This window comes from Rhagoletis zephyria, unplaced genomic scaffold (genome assembly GCF_001687245.7).
Source record: "Rhagoletis zephyria isolate East Lansing unplaced genomic scaffold, Rhagoletis_zephyria_1.1 Rzeph_scaffold_00954, whole genome shotgun sequence".
NCBI lineage: Eukaryota > Metazoa > Arthropoda > Insecta > Diptera > Tephritidae > Rhagoletis > Rhagoletis zephyria.
Window position 1 is genome coordinate 31,273 of NW_016158038.1, and position 24,678 is coordinate 55,950.

Genomic DNA, 24,678 nt, shown 5'->3' on the forward strand with positions numbered 1-24,678 from the left:
CAAATACGACACCTTGTGAATTGCCCAAGTGTTTTGCTTACTCGGTCATTGCGACTGTTGGAACAGCTCGGGAAAAATGATATATAAGTTCGTTCTGTCAAAGGAGCTTTTCACCTTGAAAGATGACTAGTGAGCTTTTTTTTGCAAGACGTTCGTGACAGAATAAACAGAATCTTTCAATCTTGCCTACTGTCTTTCAATTCTCTTAAAAAATACTTTCAACTTAGCACGAATTGCTCTATTAGAAACACAAACAATTATCGCCTTTAGAGGCAGCGTAAAACTGCTTTATAGGAGCTATATGTGGGATTTATTGACATGCCAGTCCTGATCAATACATCTGCCTCACAATGACCTGGTATCCTTTATCCTGTACCAAATTAAATCCCCCTGAAGCACAATGCAGTGATATGGTAATCGGAAGCATAATTACAGTGAAAGAGTATAAACCACTTATAACTCCAGCTTGGAGTCGTCGGTATGTAGGCATTCAAGACCGTCATGCATATTCCGATATCCGACAGATGCCATTCGCACGAATCTAAGGACGAATGAAGAATTCGATTCGTGTGAAAGGCATCCATCGAATTCCGGAATAGGCATGTGTATGGTCTTTCCATTCGATCTTCGAGAATCTCAGGGTAGTAAAGCCATTTTACCAACTGAAGCTCGATGTCGTGAGTCTGGAGACCTAAATTTAGAGATCAGATGGCTGGGATGCCTCGTTCCTAGTATGTGTCCTCTATTTTCTATCAGACTTGACTTGAAAATTGTATATTTGAAACTTCAAACAATGAGCCTGATTAAGCTCGAAATTCACCACTTCCTACATTGTAGAGGTCAGTTAGGCTTTATCAGCTGCCAGCCGCCACCTCCGGCGGATTCATTAGGCACACACAAGGAGATTCAGAGGTGTCGTCGTAGGCTATAGGGCCTCCTAACTTGGCATGCCTAGCAGAACCTCCAGAACTACTAGCCGGACTTTAGTGCTGTTAGCAGTCTAGATCCGAAATATCGTCCTTTACTTGAACACTAGAGAGATAAGACCAGTCAGGAGACTAGTTCAACTTCGGCTGGGAAGTTCAAACGGTTGCAGTCGGAGGAGAAATTGAAGGGTGCCGTTCTAGCCATCTGGGCTCTCTCAAACAGGATGATGAATGACAGAATATAATAACCCTGTGCTGGGTGCGGAGCCACTGTATGATCGAAGGTAATGAGGTCGCTGAGCAGCTGGCGCGAGAATTAAAAAAAATTACTGCAAACTCTTAATTTATTAAAAGTAAATTTAACATAACTTTGTTTAGAGCTTGCAAAAAAAACCAAAATCTGAGATAGGGAGTTTTTCAATAAAATTTAGAAATACGGCGTCTTTCCATTAAATTCTGAAGTAGGGAGTTCTTGAAGCTTTTTGAGATGGGTCGTTTTCGAACTGGCTGCCGAGATAGGTCGATCTTCCGCTCAGGTGTCGACATTTTTTCTTTATAGCTCTGAATATCACCTTTAAAATTAGACCATAGTTTTTGAGTGGCTCAAAACATAAACTTGCAAAAGCCTGGATAATTTATAAATTTAGATTTTGCATAACTTTCGAAAAACAGTTTAAATTTTTTTCTTTGGCAGAACTTTGTTATGCGATAAAAGAAAAGTTCTGACCAAAATCCATCCAAGTCAAGAATACTTGATTAAAACTGTTCGCCGATTTGACATGGATTGACCCATAGCACTATATACATACGTATATAACCAAAAAAACTGCAGTTTTTACAAAGAAATTAAAAAGTTTAATAGCTAGATCGATTCGAAAATACCTCAAAAATTTTCATGATTTTGACTCTGTTTTAAAATTTAAAAAAATTTTTTTTTTTTTCATTTGAAGCTTATTTCTAAAAACTAATTTTACTTGTACAAAACTCGATTTTTGGAGCTTACGTACATTTTTCCGAAATATTTTGTCGGAAGTCTTAAAATATAATAAGTTTTATATTTACGATGTAGTGATGCACTCTAATGTACATATACCTAAATACATATTTGCATCATTCCTTCTCAACACAATTTGTTTGCCAATCTCATATGGAGAATGAAAGGATGGATGGATACCTGAATGAATACATGAACCGCTCCTTTGTCAATGCGCCGCCGCGCACGCATTCGGCGCATTAATTGTCACGTATTTGGCAACTTTTGAGATTGTCGTCGCTTTTGTCATTTTCATCGTTCGTATTCGCTTGCTGACATTCTCCTTTGTTGGCCACTGGTCCTCCAATCCTTCTGCGAAACAACAGCAGCATAAAGAAAGCACTTAAATTCAATTAATTCTCACTTGTCTTTGCTCCCCACTCCCAGACCTGGTTGCTGCTCTCATTTGTTTATTGTCATTCGAGTAGTGGTCGCGCTGCTTTCGCATTTAAAAGTTGCTATTTGTTTTTGTTTCTCTCTGAGCGAAATGCAAATATTGCAACACGTTCGCAACGTATCCGTTTTGTGCAGCAGCAGCAGCAATAACAGCAACAACACTTAAATACACACTGTGTAAAAGTCACTGCAATGGAATGAAATACATACTTCTGTGGATATTTGCATTGCGAAATATTTTCATGTCGGTGACAATGGCAACTGTGCTGGTGGTGTTGGCAACAGGAGAAATCGAGGATAGCAGCAAATAGCCTGTGAATGTTCACATGCATTTGTAGGTACAGTCAGTGTCAAATGTAAGTGTACACCTTGTTCTAATATAATATGCACAATTATTTTGATGAAATTTTTTTTCATTAATTATTTATTTGTTTTTGTTAATTATTTATGAAAATCTAGTTCATTCTATAACAAAAACCATATCAATCAAAGATTCCAACTCTATATAAAAATCACAAAAATTCAACAAATTTTCATCAAAATTACACACATTTTTTTCAGAATTTCTAGAAAATTTTTGAGTGTTATGTTTTGTGGTCCGTTTAATTTTAATAAAATAAAATGCAAGTCGCTGAAAATTACCGTTGATATTTTAGATTTGTTTTTGTGGAGGGTGTTGCGCATTTGCTTCCATATAAAAATATATTTTGATCACCCTCAAAAAAAAAATAAAAATAAAAAATTCTAAAAAGTGAACGGAAACGGTAAAAGTGTTGGAATATAGAATGAACTATATTTTCATAAATAATTAATGAAAAAAATGTCTTCATGAAAATCATTGTGAATATTATATTAGACCAAGGTATGCACTTACATTTTACACTGACTGTATGTACCTACTTGCATATATAATACATACATAACCCATAAGTGTATATAGATATATTCATACACACATATATTCATATATATGTACACTGAGCCGAAAGAACAATTGTTTCTTCAACTAAGTTATGGTTTGATTTTTTTATGGTTAAAAAGCCAATTGTAAGAAATTTTATTCAAGTTGAACATTTGAAAACAAATTCGTATGTATGCCATCAGCGCGATTCATAATTTAATTTCATTTTTCTGTTTTTGATTTTTCTTAATTACGAAAAAGCCTCTGTGAAGTGCAGAGCCAAATAAAACGAGGAAGAAGATTGATTCAAGTTGAACAGTTGAAGGCAATTCTCGTCAGAGGCAACTTGTTAAAATGATAATTCAAATTTTTGTTTTGTATCTGCAGATTATGAAAAAGCACCTGTGAAGTGCAGAATACAAAACATGTTCAAACGAAAAAATCTACCACCAAAAGTGTGGTTAATATTACCAAATCATTATTGAAAACATCAACCAAGGCATTATTAATATTAACCAAAAGTCACATTGATTCCTTTTAAAGGTTGAATTTGGTAAGATTAACCAATTTTTGGTTGATTTTTTTTTCTCAGTGTATGCATTTATGCAACTTGTCTGGACACACACCTATGAGTATAAAGACATACATTTATTATTCTTCGGTGTCATATTCGTCATTTGCGCCTTACAAAAGTTCTCTTTACTTGTTTGCTCCTTTTACGCAAAATTAAATTTGATCCTATTGTTGACTCCACATTTGTCCGGCATTAAATGCAATTCGTATGAGGCCAAGCAAAAAACGCATGCCTATTTGCGTACAGAGGAATATAATAGCAATCTGGTATTTATTGAAATGGGAAAAAAGTCAGGAATTCTTTATTTGTATGCCTTAAAAGAACTCAAGTATAAAATTATTTTATGGCTTCAATTTGGTGAAGAAATCATTACTTTAATGAAATTACATAAAAAATTATTAAATGTAATAAATGGGACTGCTGCGAGTACCGGAGTGGTAAGAAGATTTTAGAATGCGCTTGAGATATGAAGAGAGTGGACTTCTTAATGATCTTGCCGGCGTGCTCGAATTCATCATCTCCGCAGGTTTCAGTGCTGTTTTCATTCAGCCGCATGGAGAAATCTTCCCCTCATAATTGAAGCGCACTCTAGCCATTGGCCACTAAGTCGCCGTGCTTGTTCCCTCAGGTCTTGAAACCTTTCGTAAGTCGATTAACTGTCTGATAGAAGTTTGGGGTCTTCCTCCTGCTGCATGCGAGTCACTACCGTTACAATGGCAGGAAGTGATGATCGGGTACATATGCAAAGCGCGGTGAAATCGTCGGATCAACCAAAGCAGACTTACATCCTTCCTATTATCTAGAACAATAACATCCACTCTTCAAAAAAAAAAACAGTTACTTTTACTTGTAAACATAGAAATCACAATAGACTATGCCGCATCGTGGATTGGCTCCATCCTACATACAGAGAATATTGCATCGTTGATATGGTTATTATTCGGGGTTTATTCCTTATTATTTTACCTACGCCTTGGTACTGAGTCCTATGAAACTTCTTGGTCCCTATACCTTTTAGATTTGATTAGAAAACCGAACGTGACTTTTCTAATCTATTCTCACTGACCTTAAAATGTTGGAGTACAGTGACTTGCGTTGTAGGTTTAAATATCGTATTTCGGGTCACTAGATCAACCTTGAGGAGTTGGCTAGGGAGGTTTCCTTGATGTCCTTAAGCAAGAGCTGGATTATATTGTAAGTAAGATTGTTTCACTTCTTCTTTCGAGATTACAACTCCGGCAAAGAGAATTGTACGGCAAGCCCATTTTAGACACAGATTTTTACTCCACAAAATTTTTTACAAAAGTTTCGTTAAATTTTAGTACGATAAAGTGCAAATTTTATGTAGCTAGGACTTACCGTTAATTTTTGGAAATTTTTTTTGGAGACGGTGCCACACATTTTTTCATACAAAGTTAGCATTCTCGACAATTTGTTGATAGGGAAGAAAATAAGCAGCACGTTGCACTTTCACTTTATTATACTAAATTTTAATGAGCTACATAACTGCAACCACAGTTTTTTTTAAAGGTTCTGATTAAAAAGTTTGAAATTTTAATCAAAATTTGCAGAATTAATTCTCATAGTTTTTGGACAAAGTCGGAACTTTCGATCTATATGGTTTTTGTTAGGAAAAGAGCTTTACTTAAACAAAAAAAAAATATAAACATTCAATAAACAAAAGGAAAATAGCCGAACCTTGCTAAAATGTAGAATCCTAATTTATATTTTGGTCACTGTATGTGCTCCTCGATTCGAAACACAAGCATTTAGACTGGTTCATAGGCATGCCATTTTAATGAGCTTTTAAGGCGTCGAAATACCGAAACCCGAATACGGGACAAATACAGGACATTAAAAGAAATACAGAACATTAGGCGTCCCGTATAAAATAAATTAATTGCCAGGACAATTGGTCAAAACAGAGGACTGTCCCGTATAACACCGGACGGACGGGCACCGTAGTCATAACCACCGCTTTTCTGAGCACCCTCATGATAAATGCTACGTACACCTTGACCAAACCAAAAGGATCAACCGAAGATATTAGCATAAATGAATAACCCCCTTCAAGAACCGCATTTGCATTGTTTGTGTATTTCTCGCTACTCTTGAACTACATTTTTCACTCTTTAACTAAGTTTCTTCATTTCATAAGTTACCTTGGAGTGACTTTGCATGAAGCGTAAAAGGGTTTCTGATTTTGCTAAAGGTATCACAAAATTATTGTTATTCCAACAAAAAAACCTCGACCATGCGGTGGTTTGAGATTAACCCGACGGAGCGCAACAGGGGAAGGTAAGCAAGCCAAGGGCCAAGAACTTGCAGTGATACAAATTTACATTTAACAAGTACAGCATACATGAAAGTTGCCCTTTTCGACCGCTCCAATGCTAAATTTGGTGTTATTATTTTTATATGTACTTAAAAGCAACAACCAACAGCAGCAGAAGAAAACAGACTGAGTGACGAAAATGAAATTAAATAAAAAATAAAATAAAAATATATACACATATAAAAATTATAAAAGCAAACTTTCCAAGAACGGCGCGTCCCTTCACTCAGGGTTAGGGCGGATAACCGCAGTGGTAATAAAATTTATTTTGATTGCTTTTATTTCTTGAAATAATAAATTCCTATCCGTTGACCGTGCCGTTGTTACAGTCAGTCAGTCAGTCATTCCTGCCTACCGTTTAACGTCCGCTAACCGTCGTCCGTCGTCCGCCGTACGCCATCCTTTGTTCAACGTCTTTCTTCACCTTGGTCGTTGGATGTCAACGACGTCTTTCCTGATTGCCGCTTAGCTCATTTTTCCTTAACAGTCAGGCCCTACTGAGTTTTTATAATACTTTTTTCGCTTTATTACTTACACATACATACATATATATGTATGTGCATTAGAGTGTATCACTCACTATACGGAAAAAAATCGGCACAGTTTTTCCAACGCATATTAAAAATTTGTTATATTTGAAGACCTCTAAAATTAGTTTTCAAAAGTATTGTTAAAAAAATAGTTAAATCTTTTTTTTTCTATAAACTCACCTCAAATGATAGATTGATATATAAAAATAATTAAAATTTGATCAAGTGATCAAATCAGTCCAGCTCACGTAAATCTTAATTAGGGCTGATGATACCCGGGTGCCCGGGTACCTGGTTACCCGGGTATTACCCGGGTGCCCGGGTAATTCGGGTAATGCCCGGGTACCCGGGTACCCGATTACCCGGGTATTACCCGGGGCTTTTATTACCCGGGTAGTCGGGTATTACCCGATTTGCCCGGGTACCCGGGTAATATACATATGTTGGTGCCGGTTAAACGAAAAACACCCGGGTAATGCGACATAAAGCTTCTTGTATAATCTTTTTGGTGAGGATAAATATTTTTTCAGTGAGAAAATTTTTTTTTATAATTATTTTTTTATGTCTAGAGTGTACGCGACTATGTACACCTAACCGCTTGCCTGAGTAGACGGAGACAAGAAAAGTAAATTAAAACATTAGTTTCTGTACTTAAATTCAAACTTCTAATTTTTGTAAATGCATATACATACATGCATGTGTACATATGTATGTATGTATGTATATTTTAAAGAATATTAAATATTAATATTTTAAAACAGGGACTGAGAACGAAATGTATGATCGAAACTAAATGCCATTGTCGTAGTTTTGTTCCCAAGAACGCGTCAAAACCAAAACCAAAATGAGAACAAAACTGACGAGAACGTTCTCATTGGGAATTATATAAGAACTAAACCCTGTGGTAGGCCACTTCTGGTACAAAAAGTAAGGTAACAAAGCCTTATGCTATTCATTCACCTAAAGATTTTGTACTTTTATTGTATCAGCTTGTTCAAATTATAGTTTCTTTTCTCATAATATTTAAAGCTTTTAAAATCACAATTATTTAATGAAGTTTCCTTAATACGAGAAGTAGGTTGATGAACGTATTGTTGTGAAATAATTGTGGAAGAAATTTTAAAATTTTTTTCATTCCAACACAAAAATTGCCTCAACTGTCGGTCATCGTTTAGATTCGCAGGTGGGTGTGTCTCAATAATTTTATTTGTTACCGATCCGATATCTGTACGTGCATTACCAACTTCGTAAATATTAATATTTTAGACATGCCTAAAACAAGCTGGGTTTGGAAGTACGCTTGTGTGATGAATGACGGATTTGTCAAGTGCAATGTATGTGTTGTATATTATAATATTTCCCCATATGGTACGGAAGATTCTTATAGATTTTCCCTATGTACGTTCGTTTGCGTTATATGATCGTAAATGCGTTTAATTTTCACCTCTCCACATTTTTTCGGGTGCCCGGGTACCCGGGTAATTACCATACTGCCCGGGTACCCGGTCTACCCGGGTCTACCCGGGTACCCGGGTAGCTCATTACCCGGGTGAAATCATCAGCCCTAATCTTAATACTCTGCCGAAATATTTTGACGGAGCTCTTATAATATAATAAATTTTATAATTCCGATGGAAAACTGACAACCCTTTTGGTGAAGCACACTAATGTACATACATAGCTAAATATGTTTACCAACAATTTTTCGGTTTATTTTTCGAGGAGTATTGGTGGGTTTGAAATTTTGAGTTATCAGCGGCGCAAAAAAAATGTAAATAATCTCCGACTATTTGACGCTCTTATTTGTGTGCTTACTGGCCCCCATATATGTATATTTACACTTGTACATATGTACATAAGCTAGCAAATACATAGGCATATAGATATGTTTGTGTCGGGACATGCATTACCCAAACAATTTTTACGACTTTTTCGCAGTGGCTCTTAAACACATATGTATGTACATACGTATGTAGTTCTTGTAACTGCTGTGGTTGCTATTTGTTGCTTCCTTAACTGACTTTTTATTCCAGCATTGTTGTTGTTGTTGTTGCTTTCTTATGTTGCCTTACAAACATTTAGTACTCACTTGTTGAATTTCATTCGCTCTGTAATTGTTACTAGTGATCAAAACTCAACGACTGTCTGTCTGTCCATCTAATCGTTTCGTTAGACTGCAAAGATGCCACAAATCATCATAGATCATTCTATGTGGAGTGTGATTCACACACAGCCACACTTACTCTCATACAATACCAAGGCTTCGTTTTATCAGAGTGCAATGACTTCTGGCCGTTCAGGATTCGTTCGCCTGTCCATTACACAGCACAGGTAGGAATCATATTTAGTGTAATGTTAATTTTTTTTATGTGCCTTCTAAGGCAACTAGATCGTAAAGTTTAAACGAGAACTGAGAATGAAGCAGTTTGTCTGTTTGTTCTTTTTATTATTTATGTGCTGATTCCAGTAGCCAAACGTGGGTATTGTTGAAATTTCTCACATTTACTCATACTTTACAAGCGTGTGAGCGATCGACCGACCGACCACCTATGCTGTTAGAAAATATGGTGGGCCCGCCGCACGCTGTAGTCAGGGGATTTGTGTGCAATTGAGCAGGCGAGAGATAGGTGGTAGATAGGCGTCTCTTGAGGCGCTCTCCCCCTATTAGGTTAAGTCGAAACTTGTGGCGGATTGTAGGAGAGCGTTGGCCGTAATTTCTGATCCATTCGTATATCGGTTCCAAGACATAGGCACAAAGGCGGAATGAGACATCGGAAGAACTAGCGACGTGTGGTTCTTTATGAAATATGGTTCCAAGCGGCGGACATGCTCGCCTCTCGCAGAGAAATTAAAAGCAAAATTATCGAAATTTATAATTGGAATGCTAAGCAGAGATAGAGCTGTTTAGTATCTTAATGGATTACTGGCCATATCTGGAATTCTTACGACCCCTTAAAATGGGGCTCTGCTAGATATGAGCACGTCCGTCAACAGCTTCTGCTGCAGCTACAGGAACATGGGCTCAACGCATACAGTTGGATGCTTTTTATGTTAGTATCCAGCCCTTGTATGAGTGAGGCTAAAGACCCTCGGCTAAAAATTCCTGTAGAATATTTCAGGGTACAGTCGACTCTCGCTATATGAAATACTGAAATTCATCAGAACTGTTAAGTGGCTGTAGGCTTGTACAGATTTGTTTCAAATCGGCTATAATTGGCAAATCGCTTGTCAATCAATTTAACCAACCAACTAATAATTTGTCGAGGTCCGGGTACGAATGCGCGCCAATACGATACAAATGAACAGACAATACTTTTTCGTCAAGTGCTGTTCTGCCATGAAAACGGTTCTCAAAAATAATATAGCCATTCGAATGAGAATAAAAACTTGCATCCTGTCAAGCCAAGTTTGCAATACAATTCAAAGCACTGGTGTTTCGTATCACACATCACATGGCTTCCGACCAAGTATTAGGAAGGGATTTTTTTTTAAAGCTATGCTCCCTGTGAATAGAATTGGAGGAAAATTGTAACTGCTATTCTTGGCATCTTGCGTCCGCGTTCGCACAGCTTAGTTGCCGTAAGCAATCTAGATCCGAGAGGCTTTAACCAACCCGTGTGGAACCCTGTGCCATCGAAGATAGGGCGTTTTCGAAGGCAATTCTTTGAATGAAACGCCTTACTTTTGTTGACGACCAAGATAATCCTTGAAATGACAACGATTTTAGAGTAAAAAAAGTGCTGAAACCAGCTGATGAAATGAAGATCCTAAACTCCCAATCGTGAATGATGGAGTGGATATCTCATTGCCCGACAATGACGAAGTAGGAATAGAAAAAACAGGGCTTAAGGACAGAAAAACGCAAAGAACCTCTTTGAGCAGTTCAATACCAAACAAGGTCTCCGACAGCTAGACTCTCTATTGCGAGACTTCTTTAATCCGATGCTGGAAAAGATAAGATCTGCGGACTGAATTGGTCGGGAACAACTTTTTGTAACAGCGCACAACAGCAAATGATATATCGATAGTATCGACATCAACTAGCGATGCGTTTGTTCATCGTTTTCCAAACTGAATGAAGAAGCTAAACCTTCAAATGAAATAAAGAATTACTTTTGCTAACAAGTGCTATTTATTTTACACTGAGTACCCAAATAAGAAGCGAAGTCCTCTCTGGGGCTTGAAGCCTCATACTGCGAACTGGATGTTCACGGGGATGATGCGTTCCATTCTGTTTTATGGCATCACAGTCTGGTACGTCCGTGGATAACCTACAATAAAAAGCAAACTAACAAAGTCTGAAAGGGTGGCGTACATGTTGATCTCAAAAACGTCACCCCCCCCAGCATATCATTGGAGTTCACACCGGGCATTGCCTGATGGAAACCCACGCAATTAATGTGGGTATGCAGTCAAACGACTGACGTAATGTGGAGGAAAGCGAAAGCATAGAGAATTATCTGTGCCACTGCCCTGCATTGGCGAGGGCTCGTCGACGGTCCTCCACTATTCTTTTGAATATTTGGCTGGACTGGATTCAGTTAGTATCGTTGATTTGGTGCGCTTCATCATTGGTTTTATTTCTTAGGCGAGTGGAGGGACGCAAGGAGTCTCTAATATGGCATCACAATGGGCCCATGTTAATCTAAGTGTATCCTTTTCCTGTGCTGGATGATGACAGCCAAGATAACCTAACCTAAGCTAAAGTCCTCTTAAGACTAACGAAAATGAGGAATGCCCGTACTACTGTTTGGCGTAGAAGCATAAACGATGACGTCCACCGATTATGAAGCTATGCTAGTGTTCAAGATAAAGACCATGAGCATGATCTATGAATCTATGGAATCTTCTTGGCTACGGCGAATATCGCAGCCGATGGAAGGATATGCTTTAATAACGACAATGCACATACAGACATATATAGTTTAGCGATGTAAAGCTTTGAAAGTATTCGATGTGGCTGCTCCTGATGGCAGAAGGGAAGGGGGATGGTCATCATTAGATTGGAAAGATAACTTGCCAAAATCGCTCAGGCGGTTATAGAGTCAATGAAGAAGAAGAAAGTTAAGCTCTTCGGTAGAAAAAACTTCCGAGTGTATTAACTTAACAACACCAGCATAATTAATAGAAGTGCTTCAGATGAAAGACGAAGCTTATGAACACTGACCCTGTCACGGTGTAATACATAATTTTGTTCGGAAGCTTTGAAGCCAAGGAAGAGAAATATGCCTTGTTGAAATGCAAATGTATGTATTTGCGTACGTGTTTTATCTTTTACCTCAGATTCTTTTCAATGTGTTTTTTTTTTGTCCAATTTAACGATGCGAAAAAATGAGTCATGTCTTCTACAACGTTCATGGTTGAGCTCATCACATCAAGCGAGAATTTATCCTTCATGACATTTTATTAAAAATTATGCATACATACATATAAATATGTAGAGAGGTATGTATTTGGTAAGCAGGAATGCATTGTGAAAGATATTTTGTTAAGCGCAGGCAAAATTACCCCTCTTAGCCCCTCCCCCCATCCCCACCTTCGCAATGTTGACTAATGGGGATACAAACTCAAATATGAGCACATATGTACGTGCCACATATTTTTATACGTAAATGCAAATATAAATTTACCCACGTACGCCACTCACATCCAGGCAATTCATATTCATATCGCCATATCCTACAATCCTCCATGCCAGTCAGTCAGGCAGTCCATGCTGAGCTCCATTCTACACTTGGCTGTGATATTTCTTGTTTTATTTGCCTACACACGCGCTCCCCAAAGATCTTAGCTGCGATCGGTGCGATCAGTACGATCACTGACATCTTCGAGGGGATCTTTGGATGGAGTGTTGTAGCAAACCAAAGTCGAAAGGATGGAAATAAACAAAGGCGCAAAAGGCGACATCGAGCAGTAGAGGCACTCAGGCACAAACATTCCTACGTATGTACATATGTACCCACATACATACATACATATGTATATATTTTTGTAAGTGCATAAGGAAGGGATGCGTCGAATGTGGATAGAGTTGACTTTTTGTAAATGAAGAAAATAAATATTATCCCAAAAATAAAAGAGAACAAAACCAAAAGGGAAAAAAGGCTAAGGCAAAGGCACAAAATAAACATCAAAATGCGAAAGGATTGTGCAATACAAAAGCAATAATAATGGCAAAACCGTGACAACTGCCACCAATACAAGCGCCCAGACAGGAATATGCCACAGTCCCAAGCAGCAATGCCAAGTCAATTTCGGTTAGCGAGGGCGACATTTGAGGCTGCAGGAAGGTATTCAACATACATACATATATATAGGTACTCGTATATGCATGTATGTAAGGAAGTACATATATATGCGTTGTATACGAGGGCGATTTGAAAAGTCAGTGACTTTGTGAATAAAGGCTCTGGTTTTACCTAACCAACGGCTGTTGTTTCGGCGATCTAACCTCGTTTAGGTCGGCGAAATCCTTTAAACGTTGCTCGATTATGGGGCTACATCTGCTCCGTATTCTTCTGCTCAGGGCTGGCATAGAGTCAAATCCAGGGCTAGAAATATACATCTGCTGCGTATCCCAGAAACGATTTGCATTCAAACTCTGGGTTGTTCGTGGCCCCATTTTGGGCGAACTGGATCGCCTCCAAGGCACACCGGAGCTCGTCCGAGCAGGACAACACTAACACAACAATAGACACTCATACGGACACTACCACACCTCCACCAACACACCGCCGCCGGCAACTCATAGGCAGGTGCAGCTCCTGCCTTGGCTGGTGCCACTTTAGGGCATGTCCCGGACTCCGTAACACACGAGATTGGACGAGTGATTACGTGGGTCCCTGCTGTGCTGCCCAGTTGCAAACTTCCCCTCTTACTTACTGGAATAGCTCGCCAGATATAACGATTGTAAGCGCGAACGTGCCGACCTACGCTGACCCTGGCATCAGACCATCTGCCCATAATCACATCGATTCATAAACCTGCCGAATTTGCTTCCGTGGAACACCGAACCTCTGTCAGCTTTTCTAAAGCTGATTGGAACGGCTTCGCGATTGTTACTGAAAACGCCTTCACTGCCCTACCCACACCAACCGAAGTTCACGTAGGTGAGCGTAAGTTCCGCAGAGTTGTCACTGCTGCTGCAGCCCGCTTCGTTCCAGCAGGTGGCATTTCGGAATTTTTCCGCTAAAGCGGCTGCCCTCGCCGATGAGCGTGACAACCTTCGTTAGACCGATCCCGGAAATCCCCGTAACAGGGATCTCTACGCGGAGATACGTCAACTAGTTAATGCACATAAACGGAAGAAGTAGAAAGAGCATCTGAATACCTGTAACTTCGCCTCTGGTGTGAGCAAGCTCAGGTCAACCGTGAGGCCATTGTCCAATCCGACAAAGCATGACGACAGAGTCGAAATCTCTTTCGGCGACCACGACTCGTTGGACCTGTAGCAATGCGCGAACTATTTTAGCCGACAGTTCACACTGCATCCTCCGGCGGACAAAGAAAGCGTCCAGTGACCGGAAGGCGGCGACGGGAGGGTAGCCATCGGGAAGGCGAAAGCTTCCAAAGGCATAGGACTCGACGTAATTTGCATGCTGATGCAGAAAAATTTGGGTCCTGCGGGAGTGGATTACTTAACCAAGGGACTTAACCTGTCTATGGCCACTCTAATCATTTAAGACATCTGGAAAATGGGGAGAGTGGTTCCTTTGCTCAAACCGGGCAAACCGTCTGGTAGCGAAGACACTACAGGCCCTTCTACTCCCGCACTGCACAAACCACCTGATCCCAGCGAGGCATCAGCATGGGTTCCGTATAGTTATTAATACAACAACCGCACTTAACGCCATAAACACCCAGATAACTCGCGGCCCCTGTGAGAGAACAGTCCTAGTAGCGTTGATTCTGTCAAGGCCATTTGACACGGTCAGTCGCTCCATGCTACTTGAAGACATTGAGGCTTCCAGTCTCTAACAGGGGAGCTTTCTCGTTTCTTCACTGCAAGAAGCCTAACCCTCTCCACTAAAAAATCCTTGGCAAAATTATTTACCATTTGGTCGAAGGTCAGACTGTAGCTGGGTATTCAGGTCAATGGCGAACCAATTCCGAAGGTGAGTAACCCAAAAATCCTCGGAGTTACCTTCGCTAGTCTGCTCTTCTTCTCGGCGCATAATACCGTAGGACGCAGTGGACGAAGCTACAGACTTGCCAGAACACGGCATTTTGGGTCGCGACTGGACGCCCTGCTTTCTATGGCTCTCAAACACAAACTAGTTGGCTCTGCTTCCTTAAAATTATATAGTAATCTATTAATCGATGGCAGTTGATTTGAGCAGTCTTGCATTTAAATCTACTGCGCGGGAAATTCAAAAAGTCACTGACTCTTCAAATTTCCCTCGTATATTGTATCCCTTTTTCGTGGGAGCCAAGGAAGACGGCAGCGCGCATAGCCAGTACTACACTCCCTGCCAATGTCAGGTAGGTTCAAAGTCAGCAACAACAATAACAACAACAAGGCGAACAACAGCAACATTGCTACCCACAGCCGCGCCTTTGTCATCGTACGATCGTGCACGGCGTATGGAGGATGAATTGGAGGTTGGTTGGTTGGTGAGTCGGGTTGTGGCAGCACAAACTAGTTTCCCAGCACTTCACAATACAACAAAAACAACAACAACAAGCAACATAAATAACAACTTGAAAGGAGTTTTATTTAGACTTATGGTGAGTAATACACGTAGATGTACGACCAAAAAAATGGGAAACCAGTTTGATCCTCTGCGCCACGATTGCATCACAATCAAGGCAAGGCGCGCTGCCGGCAAAGGAGCGGAGCTGCACGTGGCTGCCAACGTTGGCGATGAGTTGGCGCAAAGCATTAATGTCCTTCTACCATAAAATCTTGCATTCTACACATACTTTGCAACACACACACACACACACACACACGTACGCTAGCGATCGTTCGTTCGTCCGCTTGTGATCCCCAAATGTGCTGCCAAGGAGGATATGACGTCGTGAGTAGCGTGTAATGGTCGGGGGTTTGGTAAGAGCCAATAACAGTCATTTGGTTAGTGATTTCTGTTTAGTTTTTTTTTTTTTGTACTTTAGTTGTTAACGTCTTTTTTATCGCTTTGTATTTTACTTTTTTCGATTTCAGATTTTTTCTTTGATTTTTCCCTGCTTTGCGGACTTTATTGAAATTATTTTTGTCCGTGATCCTTTGAACGTTTGAGCACGTTGGCTTTTTGTATGCGTCGGTAGACTGTACTTGTTGCTTCTATGGCTTGTGTTATGCTGATGTGGCAGTGAATGTCGAAGGAGTAGGGTTATTGCGACACACATACATATACACAGGAGGTTGGCTGTGTGCTCTGTGAGGATCCTGTTTTTTTGATTTTTTGCTCGAACGTTTTATTTGAAAATTTTATTTGATGACTTGCAGGAGTATATGAAAGAACTGGTAGTGAACGGTAGGCTCTGTATCATTGCCGGCTTTGTGATTATAATTTTTTTGTTTTTTTTTTTTGTTTCTGCAGCGTATTTTTTATGAGCAGGAATAATGAGGAATACACAATTTAGGGGAAAACGAAGTATATAATTGCTTCTAAAGAATGAGAAATAAAGATTTAAAATGGAATATGGTATGCACATAAATCATATACACAGATATGTACAATGTATTTAGATTAGGGATGCAAACATCGTGAAATGAAACATCGATGGTTCGATGTATCGATGTTTCTTCAAAAAACATCGAAATCAAAAACATCGGCTTTCAAAACATCGATGTATCGAAGCATCGATGTTTTTCCAACTTTTTTTTACGACTTCTCATAGTTAGAATAAAAGGTTAGTTCCAGACTTATAAACAAAGCCAATGAAGTAGTTAGTACTTCTTTAGTTGGATACATTTTGTAAGATGCCTATTTACATTTTTCCTTCATAAATAATAGAAATATATACGATTATTATGGAACACAAAAAGTTATTTATTTAGAATGGAATTTAAAAACAACAACTTGGAAAGTCGTTTCCCTGTCAAACGGTTCCGTTGCTGCGTGATAGTTGCTCCCGCTTTTGAAAATAGTCGTTCACTCGGGACTGAAGTAGCCACAATGGGTAAATATTTAGAGGCTTGTTTATATAACCCCGGAAACACACTTTTCATGTCATCCCACATTTCAATTGGATTTTGGTTAATAGGAGCAACAGCTGATCCTAGGTACATTTGCACTTCAACTTCCGTTGTTGTGATTGTAGATAAATTGGACTGTTTAGATTTTATATTCTGGTGAGCCAAATGTTTATGATGTATCCAAATATCAAAAGATTGCTCTTCTTTTTCATACTCATCTGAAGATTCAGACGTACCAGCGTCATTCTTTCCATCTCTGTTTAAATAAAAAAACTGTTTTGCTTTTAGCCAGAGGATCTTTAAAATGCAATAATTTGAATCTCGGATCTAACGTAGTTGCCAACGCCAGAATCGAATTAAGTTCAAGTTTATCAAATCGTTTGTTCATATTCTTTCGCAGTTCATTTTTTTAGCTCCACTACGATGGCATCTCGGGGCGAAATTTTTATCAGAGCTTCACTTTAACAACTTACCAGCGGTATCACTTTGCTAAAGGTAACATAGGTATCCGCAGAAATCTCCCTAGTAACAATTTCAAACGACTTTAATAACTCAATCACCTCCTTGATATTGTTCAGATCAGAGCCAGTTACCATAGAGGGTGCTTCTGGGCGAGTGAGCAGTACTTCACTTAAAATAGATGCTAACTGGACAAACCGCTCTAGCATAAAAAAACATGAGTTCCATCGCGTTCTTACGTCGAGAATCATTTTCCTTGTATTACCTTCAGAAGCCCCGGCATCTATTTGTTTCTTTCGCAATTCATCACTGGCGTTAACGCTTCTTTTAATAAACTTAACAATGTCCCGCACCTTACTGATCAAAGCTGACACTTCCGTTGACTTATCTATTGCCTGAGTGACAACCAAATTAAGCGTGTGTGCGAAGCAGGGAATTATTTTTTTGTCACCAAACAAGTTTCTATTCAATTTCATCATAGTGCTGTCGTTATCTGTTACGCAAGCAGAAACTTTATCTGTGGATACCTTCCACTCGATAAAAAGCCGAGACAAATGTTCTCCTAAATAAGCAGCGGTGTGACTTTCGTGTAGTTCAAGTACGCCTAATGTTCCACTTAACAGACGTAAATTATCCAGAAAATGGATTGTTACCCCAAGGAACGACTGATTTTTCATTGTCTCTGTCCATACGTCATACGTTAGACAAAAACTTTCGCATTTACGAATGTGCTCTTTGAAAATGCATGATAACGCTTCGTATTTTTCATCCACGCGCAATTTTATTGTCTTCCTGCTTGGGACTTTATAGAGCGGAACCACTTCTTTCATTAGCTGTAGAAAACCATTTCCTTCTACCGCGGAAAATGGTTTGTTGTCCATTATAATGAACTTCACGATTGCTTCAGTGATTTTCCTTGGCCTAGTACCGTCTTGAGAAGAAATGCTCTTAACTTGCTCGAAGAAGTCTTTGACATTTGGTTGGATCAGTGCTGCCGTAGGCAACTGAGATTTCGATTTACTGCCTGATACTGACGGAGTACATGTCGTAGGCTGAGATTCAATGATAATACATGCTGTCTCCTCATTTGTACTCTCAGATACCTCACTAAGAAGTGGCGAAGGTGTTGGCGCAATGCTAATAATTTCAGAAATTTTTTGTTGTTTCGGTTGCGTGTGTGGAATAGCTTCAGAGGAGCATTCTGCTTTATCACTTGATTGTGTTTCTAGTAATATCTGTTTGTGAACTTTCTCAATGTGGCAGCGAAGATTCGACGTGTTACCTGATGTTTTCAGATTCTTGTTGCAGAGTTTACATGTGGCGGAAGCATCTGAATTTCTGTTAAAAAAAACTCAGACCTTACTTTTCAATTTTAAAGGTGGCATTTTGAAAACCTGAAAAATATGTACATATGTAAAAATCTAACGCAGTTATTTACATACATATGTATATTACGTACACACTAAAACTACAATAAATTTGTGCGTGATAGCAGATGGATGCGGAACAGATATTAAAATAAACAGCTCACAAAGAACTTCTGAAATTCAAAGCAATAAATTATAATTAGACATAAAATGTATTTTCGATTACCTTGTAAAACTTACCTCGCACTATTTCATGAACACATTCTCCATATTTCGCAAGCGCACATTCCACCAACGAATTCTCCGTATTTTACAAACAAACACACGAGCTAGCGAGTGAATTAGTGGGTTCATTCTTTCATTCATGACAGTGTGGCAGAGCGTTTCGAAATGAAGGGTTTCGGTTTAATACGAGAAAAAGTGTAGCAAACATTTGAAGTAAACTTAATAAATCAATTAAAAAACATCGATGTGAAACATCGCTCCGAGTAACATCGATGCATCGATGTGTTTCAAAAACATCGATGTATCGTTTGCATCCCTAATTTAGAGTCTAGAGTGGACTGGATGGTGTGACCAATACTCAGCTCTCGCCCAGCGCCGTGATGGGACAGCTCAGGCTTCAAAAATTTCATTGTTTTCAAATTTGACGCCTATATTTATCCGATATTTTGCCAAAACAGCAAAAGATCAAGTCCAAGATCGCACGCGTCTTGTCTATTTTTTTGGCGCCCTTACTGATACTTCTTTTACAGCTCATTAGCGAATAGTTTTCCTGTGTCTTTCCATACAAACGACTGGTAAGCCGCCATGGTCTGCACCCACAGAAATCTCAACTAACGCTATTAGNGGGGGGGGGGGGGATGCTCCGGTTTCTAGAGAAGAGCACGGGATGCTCGGTGGTTGCGAGATGTTTTGTAAGATAATGCTAGGCAAGAAGTGGGATCTACGTCCTGATCTTAGACTATGGATGTACAAGGCGGCAATCGGCGCAATTATCGCATATGGTTTGGTAGAGAGCCGTAGAGACGAACTACATACATACATAGCAAGGGTATAAAGGTCAGCGTCGATTGTGATAACGGGAGCAATCAGAACGTGTGCAACAGAAGCGTTGAATGTCATTTCTCATATGCTGCCTTTGATCTTTTTTCTCAGGTTCAGGGAACTGAGTATGTGAAAAGGACGTGCGTACGGACATGGACGTATCCGGTATTTTCTCAATGGCCCCAACCATTCGTGGAAAATCTGACTACATCTGTCTTTCGCCTTTATTCAAGAAAAACTTCGGTATAATGTTTCCATGATGGAAGGAGTAGAAAGATGCTGTTTTTACTAAACGCTTCGAAACACCTATTTTAACGGACGGCTTAAAAAGACCAACAATCCAGCAAGGTCTGAATAAGCCACCTACTGCGCAAAACTCACTGCATTTCCCATCAAACTGAACCGGACTTCCGTTTTCACAAAGCACTGGACCTTGGGAACCTATCCTTCAAGACTATGACCGGAGTATACTTTTTGTCGTAGCTGCAATCTACCAGGTGCAGAAGAAACGGCAAAGCACCGGCTCAGTAATCGCCCAGCACTAGTTAGGATTAGAATTAGCGCTCTTGGTAAAACCCTTCTTCTGCGGACGGTGGGTTAAAATAAACTCCATGGACTTTTTTTCAAAAGGAATATAGCCTTGTGTTAATCCCAAACTATATCAAAAGACTTTACAAACTCAGCAGACCTTTTACCTTTACATACCTAGCTCACAGTTCAGTTTATTTAAATAAATATTTCTCACATTTTGTCCACCTCTTGCACCCCTCACCCTTGCCATATGTCATTTGTATAACCTTTTCTGCTGGCCAAAACTTTGCTGAGTGTTTTACATTTCGGCACTCACGCAGCCAAGTACAATACAAGCTTGTAATGAACCCATCAAAATTTAACGTTTTTTTTCACTCGCTTTTGTTGCTGGTGTGACTTCAGGAATTTGTCATTTTTATGAGTGTTGACGCTGGCCACATTTCGTACCTACACAGATTTCGCGGTGCGGTTTCGCATATTAAGGCCAACCATTCATCGCCCAGATCCCATCAGAGCCAAGTTGCGAACGAGTAAATACATAACCATTGAGTAGTGGTTGACTGACGAGCTGTGTCTGACGGTCGCATCGTTGCAGTTGTATGAACTGAACTCGACATTTGTAGGTTCGAGAGGGGTAGCGAACGACTGCAGAATCGCACAATTTTACAAGAGATCCCACAGATACATACGTTTGCCGCTTTTCAAGTCTTCCGTACGTCGCGCATAAATACTACTTGCGCCCGTTTTGGCGCGTACGGCTGGCTGGGTTGTCTACGTGAGGTAAAGTGACGCATTATGGCGCAAAGAAAAAGGCAGTCAGATATCACGTTGTCTTGTTGTTAAGCTCGGAACACTTTGACGACAGCAAGCGACAAGCAGCAAATGTCAAATTTTAAATACACACGTTCTTACGGACACAATTATTTTGACGACAGCACGACATCTTGGCTGCAGGACTGCAATTGTCGACGTCGCCAAATTAAATCTATTTCTAATTTTGCTGGCGACAATGAGTAGATGTAGTGCTGCAAAATTAAATTGTCGCAAAATTAATCACATATTCTTGATAGTTCATGTTTTTCTTATTTAATTAAATAAAAATACACAATTTGTAAAATAAATATACCAAAATGTCAAACTTTAAAATCAGCTGTTTGCTATGTCGCTGAGGTCTTCAAAATGTTTAAGAAGCTGGCTTCAAGGCGACATTTGTCGACAAAATGATGTCGCTGTCGTTACGTCGTGAAGTTGCAGTCGTCAAAGTGTTCCGAGCTTAATGATGACTTTGCTCTGTACCTTCTGCTGGGCTGGGTGTGTTGTGTGTGTGTGTCGGGTGCCTGGTGTTTTGTGCTATTGGGGAAGAAAGACAGGGGCGCTTGAACTCTTTTCACTGTATATATTTTTTTTGTTGTTTTAGTTGGTAGTTACATGATGTGGTGATGGCAGTTGCACTGCGCCACCAAATGGAAAATCACAGTTACGCTTGCGCAGTCGCGCAGGCGAAAGAAAAGCAATAGCGAAGAAAAAACCAACAATAAATGAGAGAAAAACAATCACAAAAACAGAAAAATAAGGAAACACTCACTCTCCAATCTCCAACGAACTGTTGCTTAGGCGTTTTGCCGGCCCGGGATGGGCGGCTGCTCATTTCGTTGCGTATTATGTGAATTTGAAAGAGGATGAGTTAAGAGCTGAACGCCGTGTGTGTGTGTCTAATAATGGATATACATACATACATACATACGTATATATCCAAACAAACATTTCACTTGTTGCGCTTGCAGTTGGGGGAAAAGTTGAATGCCCTCAAATGCCTGGCAGATAACGATGTCCAATCGAACGAAGAGAGTTTCCTTGTGATTTTTCAGAGGAAAAATGACTTGGCTACAAAAGTGCAACAACAAGTTTTTTCACTCTACTCGTGGTAAATGATGTTAGCTTGAAAGGCTACCTGCGCAGAGTAAATCCTGTTCACAGCAATTGCATTTGGGGCAGTGTAGGGAGGGAGTGCAGGGAGAAACTACCAGCCAGCAAGCAAAGGAAGAAACAGGAATTTTCAGTGCAACGAAAGGGTTACTTATAAACTTCGCCTGCCTGCAATCCTCAGCGCATCAGATAATAATTTAAAATGAAGAGAAGTTTGTTGTAGCGTGAGAAACAGATTTACCTTTTCTTTTTCTTCATTATATCGACATGCAAAGACTATATAAATCCTACTAATAAATACTAGAAATGTGAAAGTTTGTGTCAGAGTGAGTGAGTGAGTGAGTGGATTACATACAGGATATTTTTTTAAATGAAAATTAATTAATTAATAAGGTAGATAAAATATTACAACAGCGCAGAAAACATTTTTGAGATCGATTAATTAATAAGTTAAAAAACACGTTGCAACATACAAAAGAAGGTCATGAAATACACCCGAAACAAAACCTAGTGTAGGTTGTAGGTATGATCGAGTACAACATGAAAGTAGGTCACGTATAGTTCCTGAACTCTCAATTTTTTATACAAAAAGAAAACGATATTTTCGTACTTGATGCTCTTATCTATTAATAGCTTGACTATTTTCCATCCGATTTTAAAATTCGAACAAGTTTTGAGAAGAGAATTTATAGACCTTTAAAACGATGTACCTATAACAATATATTGTTAGACTTAGTTAGTTGGGAGTTTTCATCGGTTAAATTTTAATGAGCACCAATTTTTCTTCTTTTTTTTTTTTGAACTTTGATCATCGCTAATTTCAAAAATGTCTATAAAAGTTACCAAATATGTGGTATTTATCCAAACCGACATTTATTTTCGAATAAATTGATCCCTCATCAAATGCAATTGCATAAAAATTACCGAAGTTAAGCAATTTAAGCAAAAATACGGCCTTGAATTTATATGTGTGTATGTACCGGACGTACAGATTTTTTGAGCAGTGTGGCTGAGGGGTTCATCAATATTTATTCAAAATTGATGCATACGTATATATGTACAATAGCCCCTAAGCACAAAAATTGGATTTCATAAAATTTTTGGAAAATAGGCGTGGCACCACCCACATACATACATATGTATATCATATATGCGTATCTCAAAAACTACACTCAGTAAAAGCATTTACTTAAATCGAGTTACTGTTTTTCCTTAATATTGCGAATAATTTACTCAATTTCAGAAATTTTTGCTTAATTTAAAATTAGGGCGTCATTAATTTGAAGAAGTAAATTTACTCAATATGTATATGTAGTAATTTCATCAATATAAGTAATAATTTCCTTAAATAATTTTGAATTTTGTCAGTGCTGTTAAGATTGCTTTCCTGGTAAATGTCTACTGCTTTAGGTCCTGAGATCGCAGGTTCGAATCCGGTTGGAGGTCGTTGTAAGAAATTATTTCAATTTAAATATAAATTACAAATTGTAAAATTAATTTCATATATACTCCAATAACATAAAAAATAAATTAGATAAATTTGTATTTAAATACAATTTAAAAAATTACAATTAAAAAAAATAAACAAAAAAATAAAAAATATTAAAAAAAAATTTCCTGCTCTGGGACTCGGAAATTGTATCTCTCGACTAGCACTCCAGAGCTTTGCTCTGTCTGCCATTGCCACTGTTTAAGCGCCCCGAGGATAATGATATACTTATTCCTTTCACGGGGGATGAAATGGCAAGTAAATTTTTCCTAAAAATTGAGGAATTGTGTTTTCCTTAAAGTGAGTCAAATCGTTTACTCATACTAAGGCAGCCATGTTATTGGAGCCATTTCAAGGTAATATTTCCTTATAATAATATACATACATACTTTTTTCCCAGCATCAAGGAATAATTTTTCTGGGTGTACTTGTCCGATCTTGACCAAATCTGATATACACATTGAGCTTGGCCTTCTCAAGCACCGTGTTGATTTATTTAAAATCGGACAATCATTACTACCCCCAAAATATAGCTAGCCTTGAGGGTTGAGAATCAATTTGATTAAAAAGTTAAACGAACTATGTATTTTTGTTTGCGAACGATTGACCCGATAGGTAGCGCTGCAGTCGAGTTATTTAGAAAATCCGTATTTATTGTACAATCTGGTTGAATTCATAATGCGTATCATTTATTCATGAAATGTAACTAATGCTTCTGCAATACGGGCACAGTTAGGGTGGCCAGACGTATCCCAATTGGGAGGGGGATGCCCCATTTGCAGTCTCGATATCTCTCCTTCAAAATCTGCATCGCTCGTGCGAGTAAATTCCCAGGTTCTTTTTGCCACAGAAGGGCTCCGGCCGATGAAACGGGTTGATGCGCCTTTCTTCGCAAGTTTATCAATATGTCCCGGAATCCAAGGAACCTAAACTCGATTGGTCAGACCAAGAACACTCAGCTAGTGGAGGCACTCTATCACCAGTTTAGATGTTACCTGATGACATCTAAGGGCATTGAGAGCC

The 24,678-nt window shown here is 39.1% G+C and overlaps 1 protein-coding gene across 1 annotated transcript; it reads right to left on the reverse strand.

The window, feature by feature from the left end:
- Positions 1-16,276: 16,276 nt before the first annotated feature.
- LOC108362176 (zinc finger BED domain-containing protein 4-like) lies at positions 16,277-22,424 on the reverse strand. Its single transcript, XM_017615043.1, has 5 exons — positions 22,408-22,424; positions 17,561-18,633; positions 17,310-17,497; positions 16,863-16,989; positions 16,277-16,305 (listed from the first exon to the last, which is right to left on the reverse strand). Exons 1-5 carry the CDS (start codon positions 22,422-22,424, stop codon positions 16,277-16,279), a joined length of 1,434 nt encoding a protein of 477 aa, XP_017470532.1.
- Between the last annotated feature and the right edge of the window lie 2,254 nt (positions 22,425-24,678).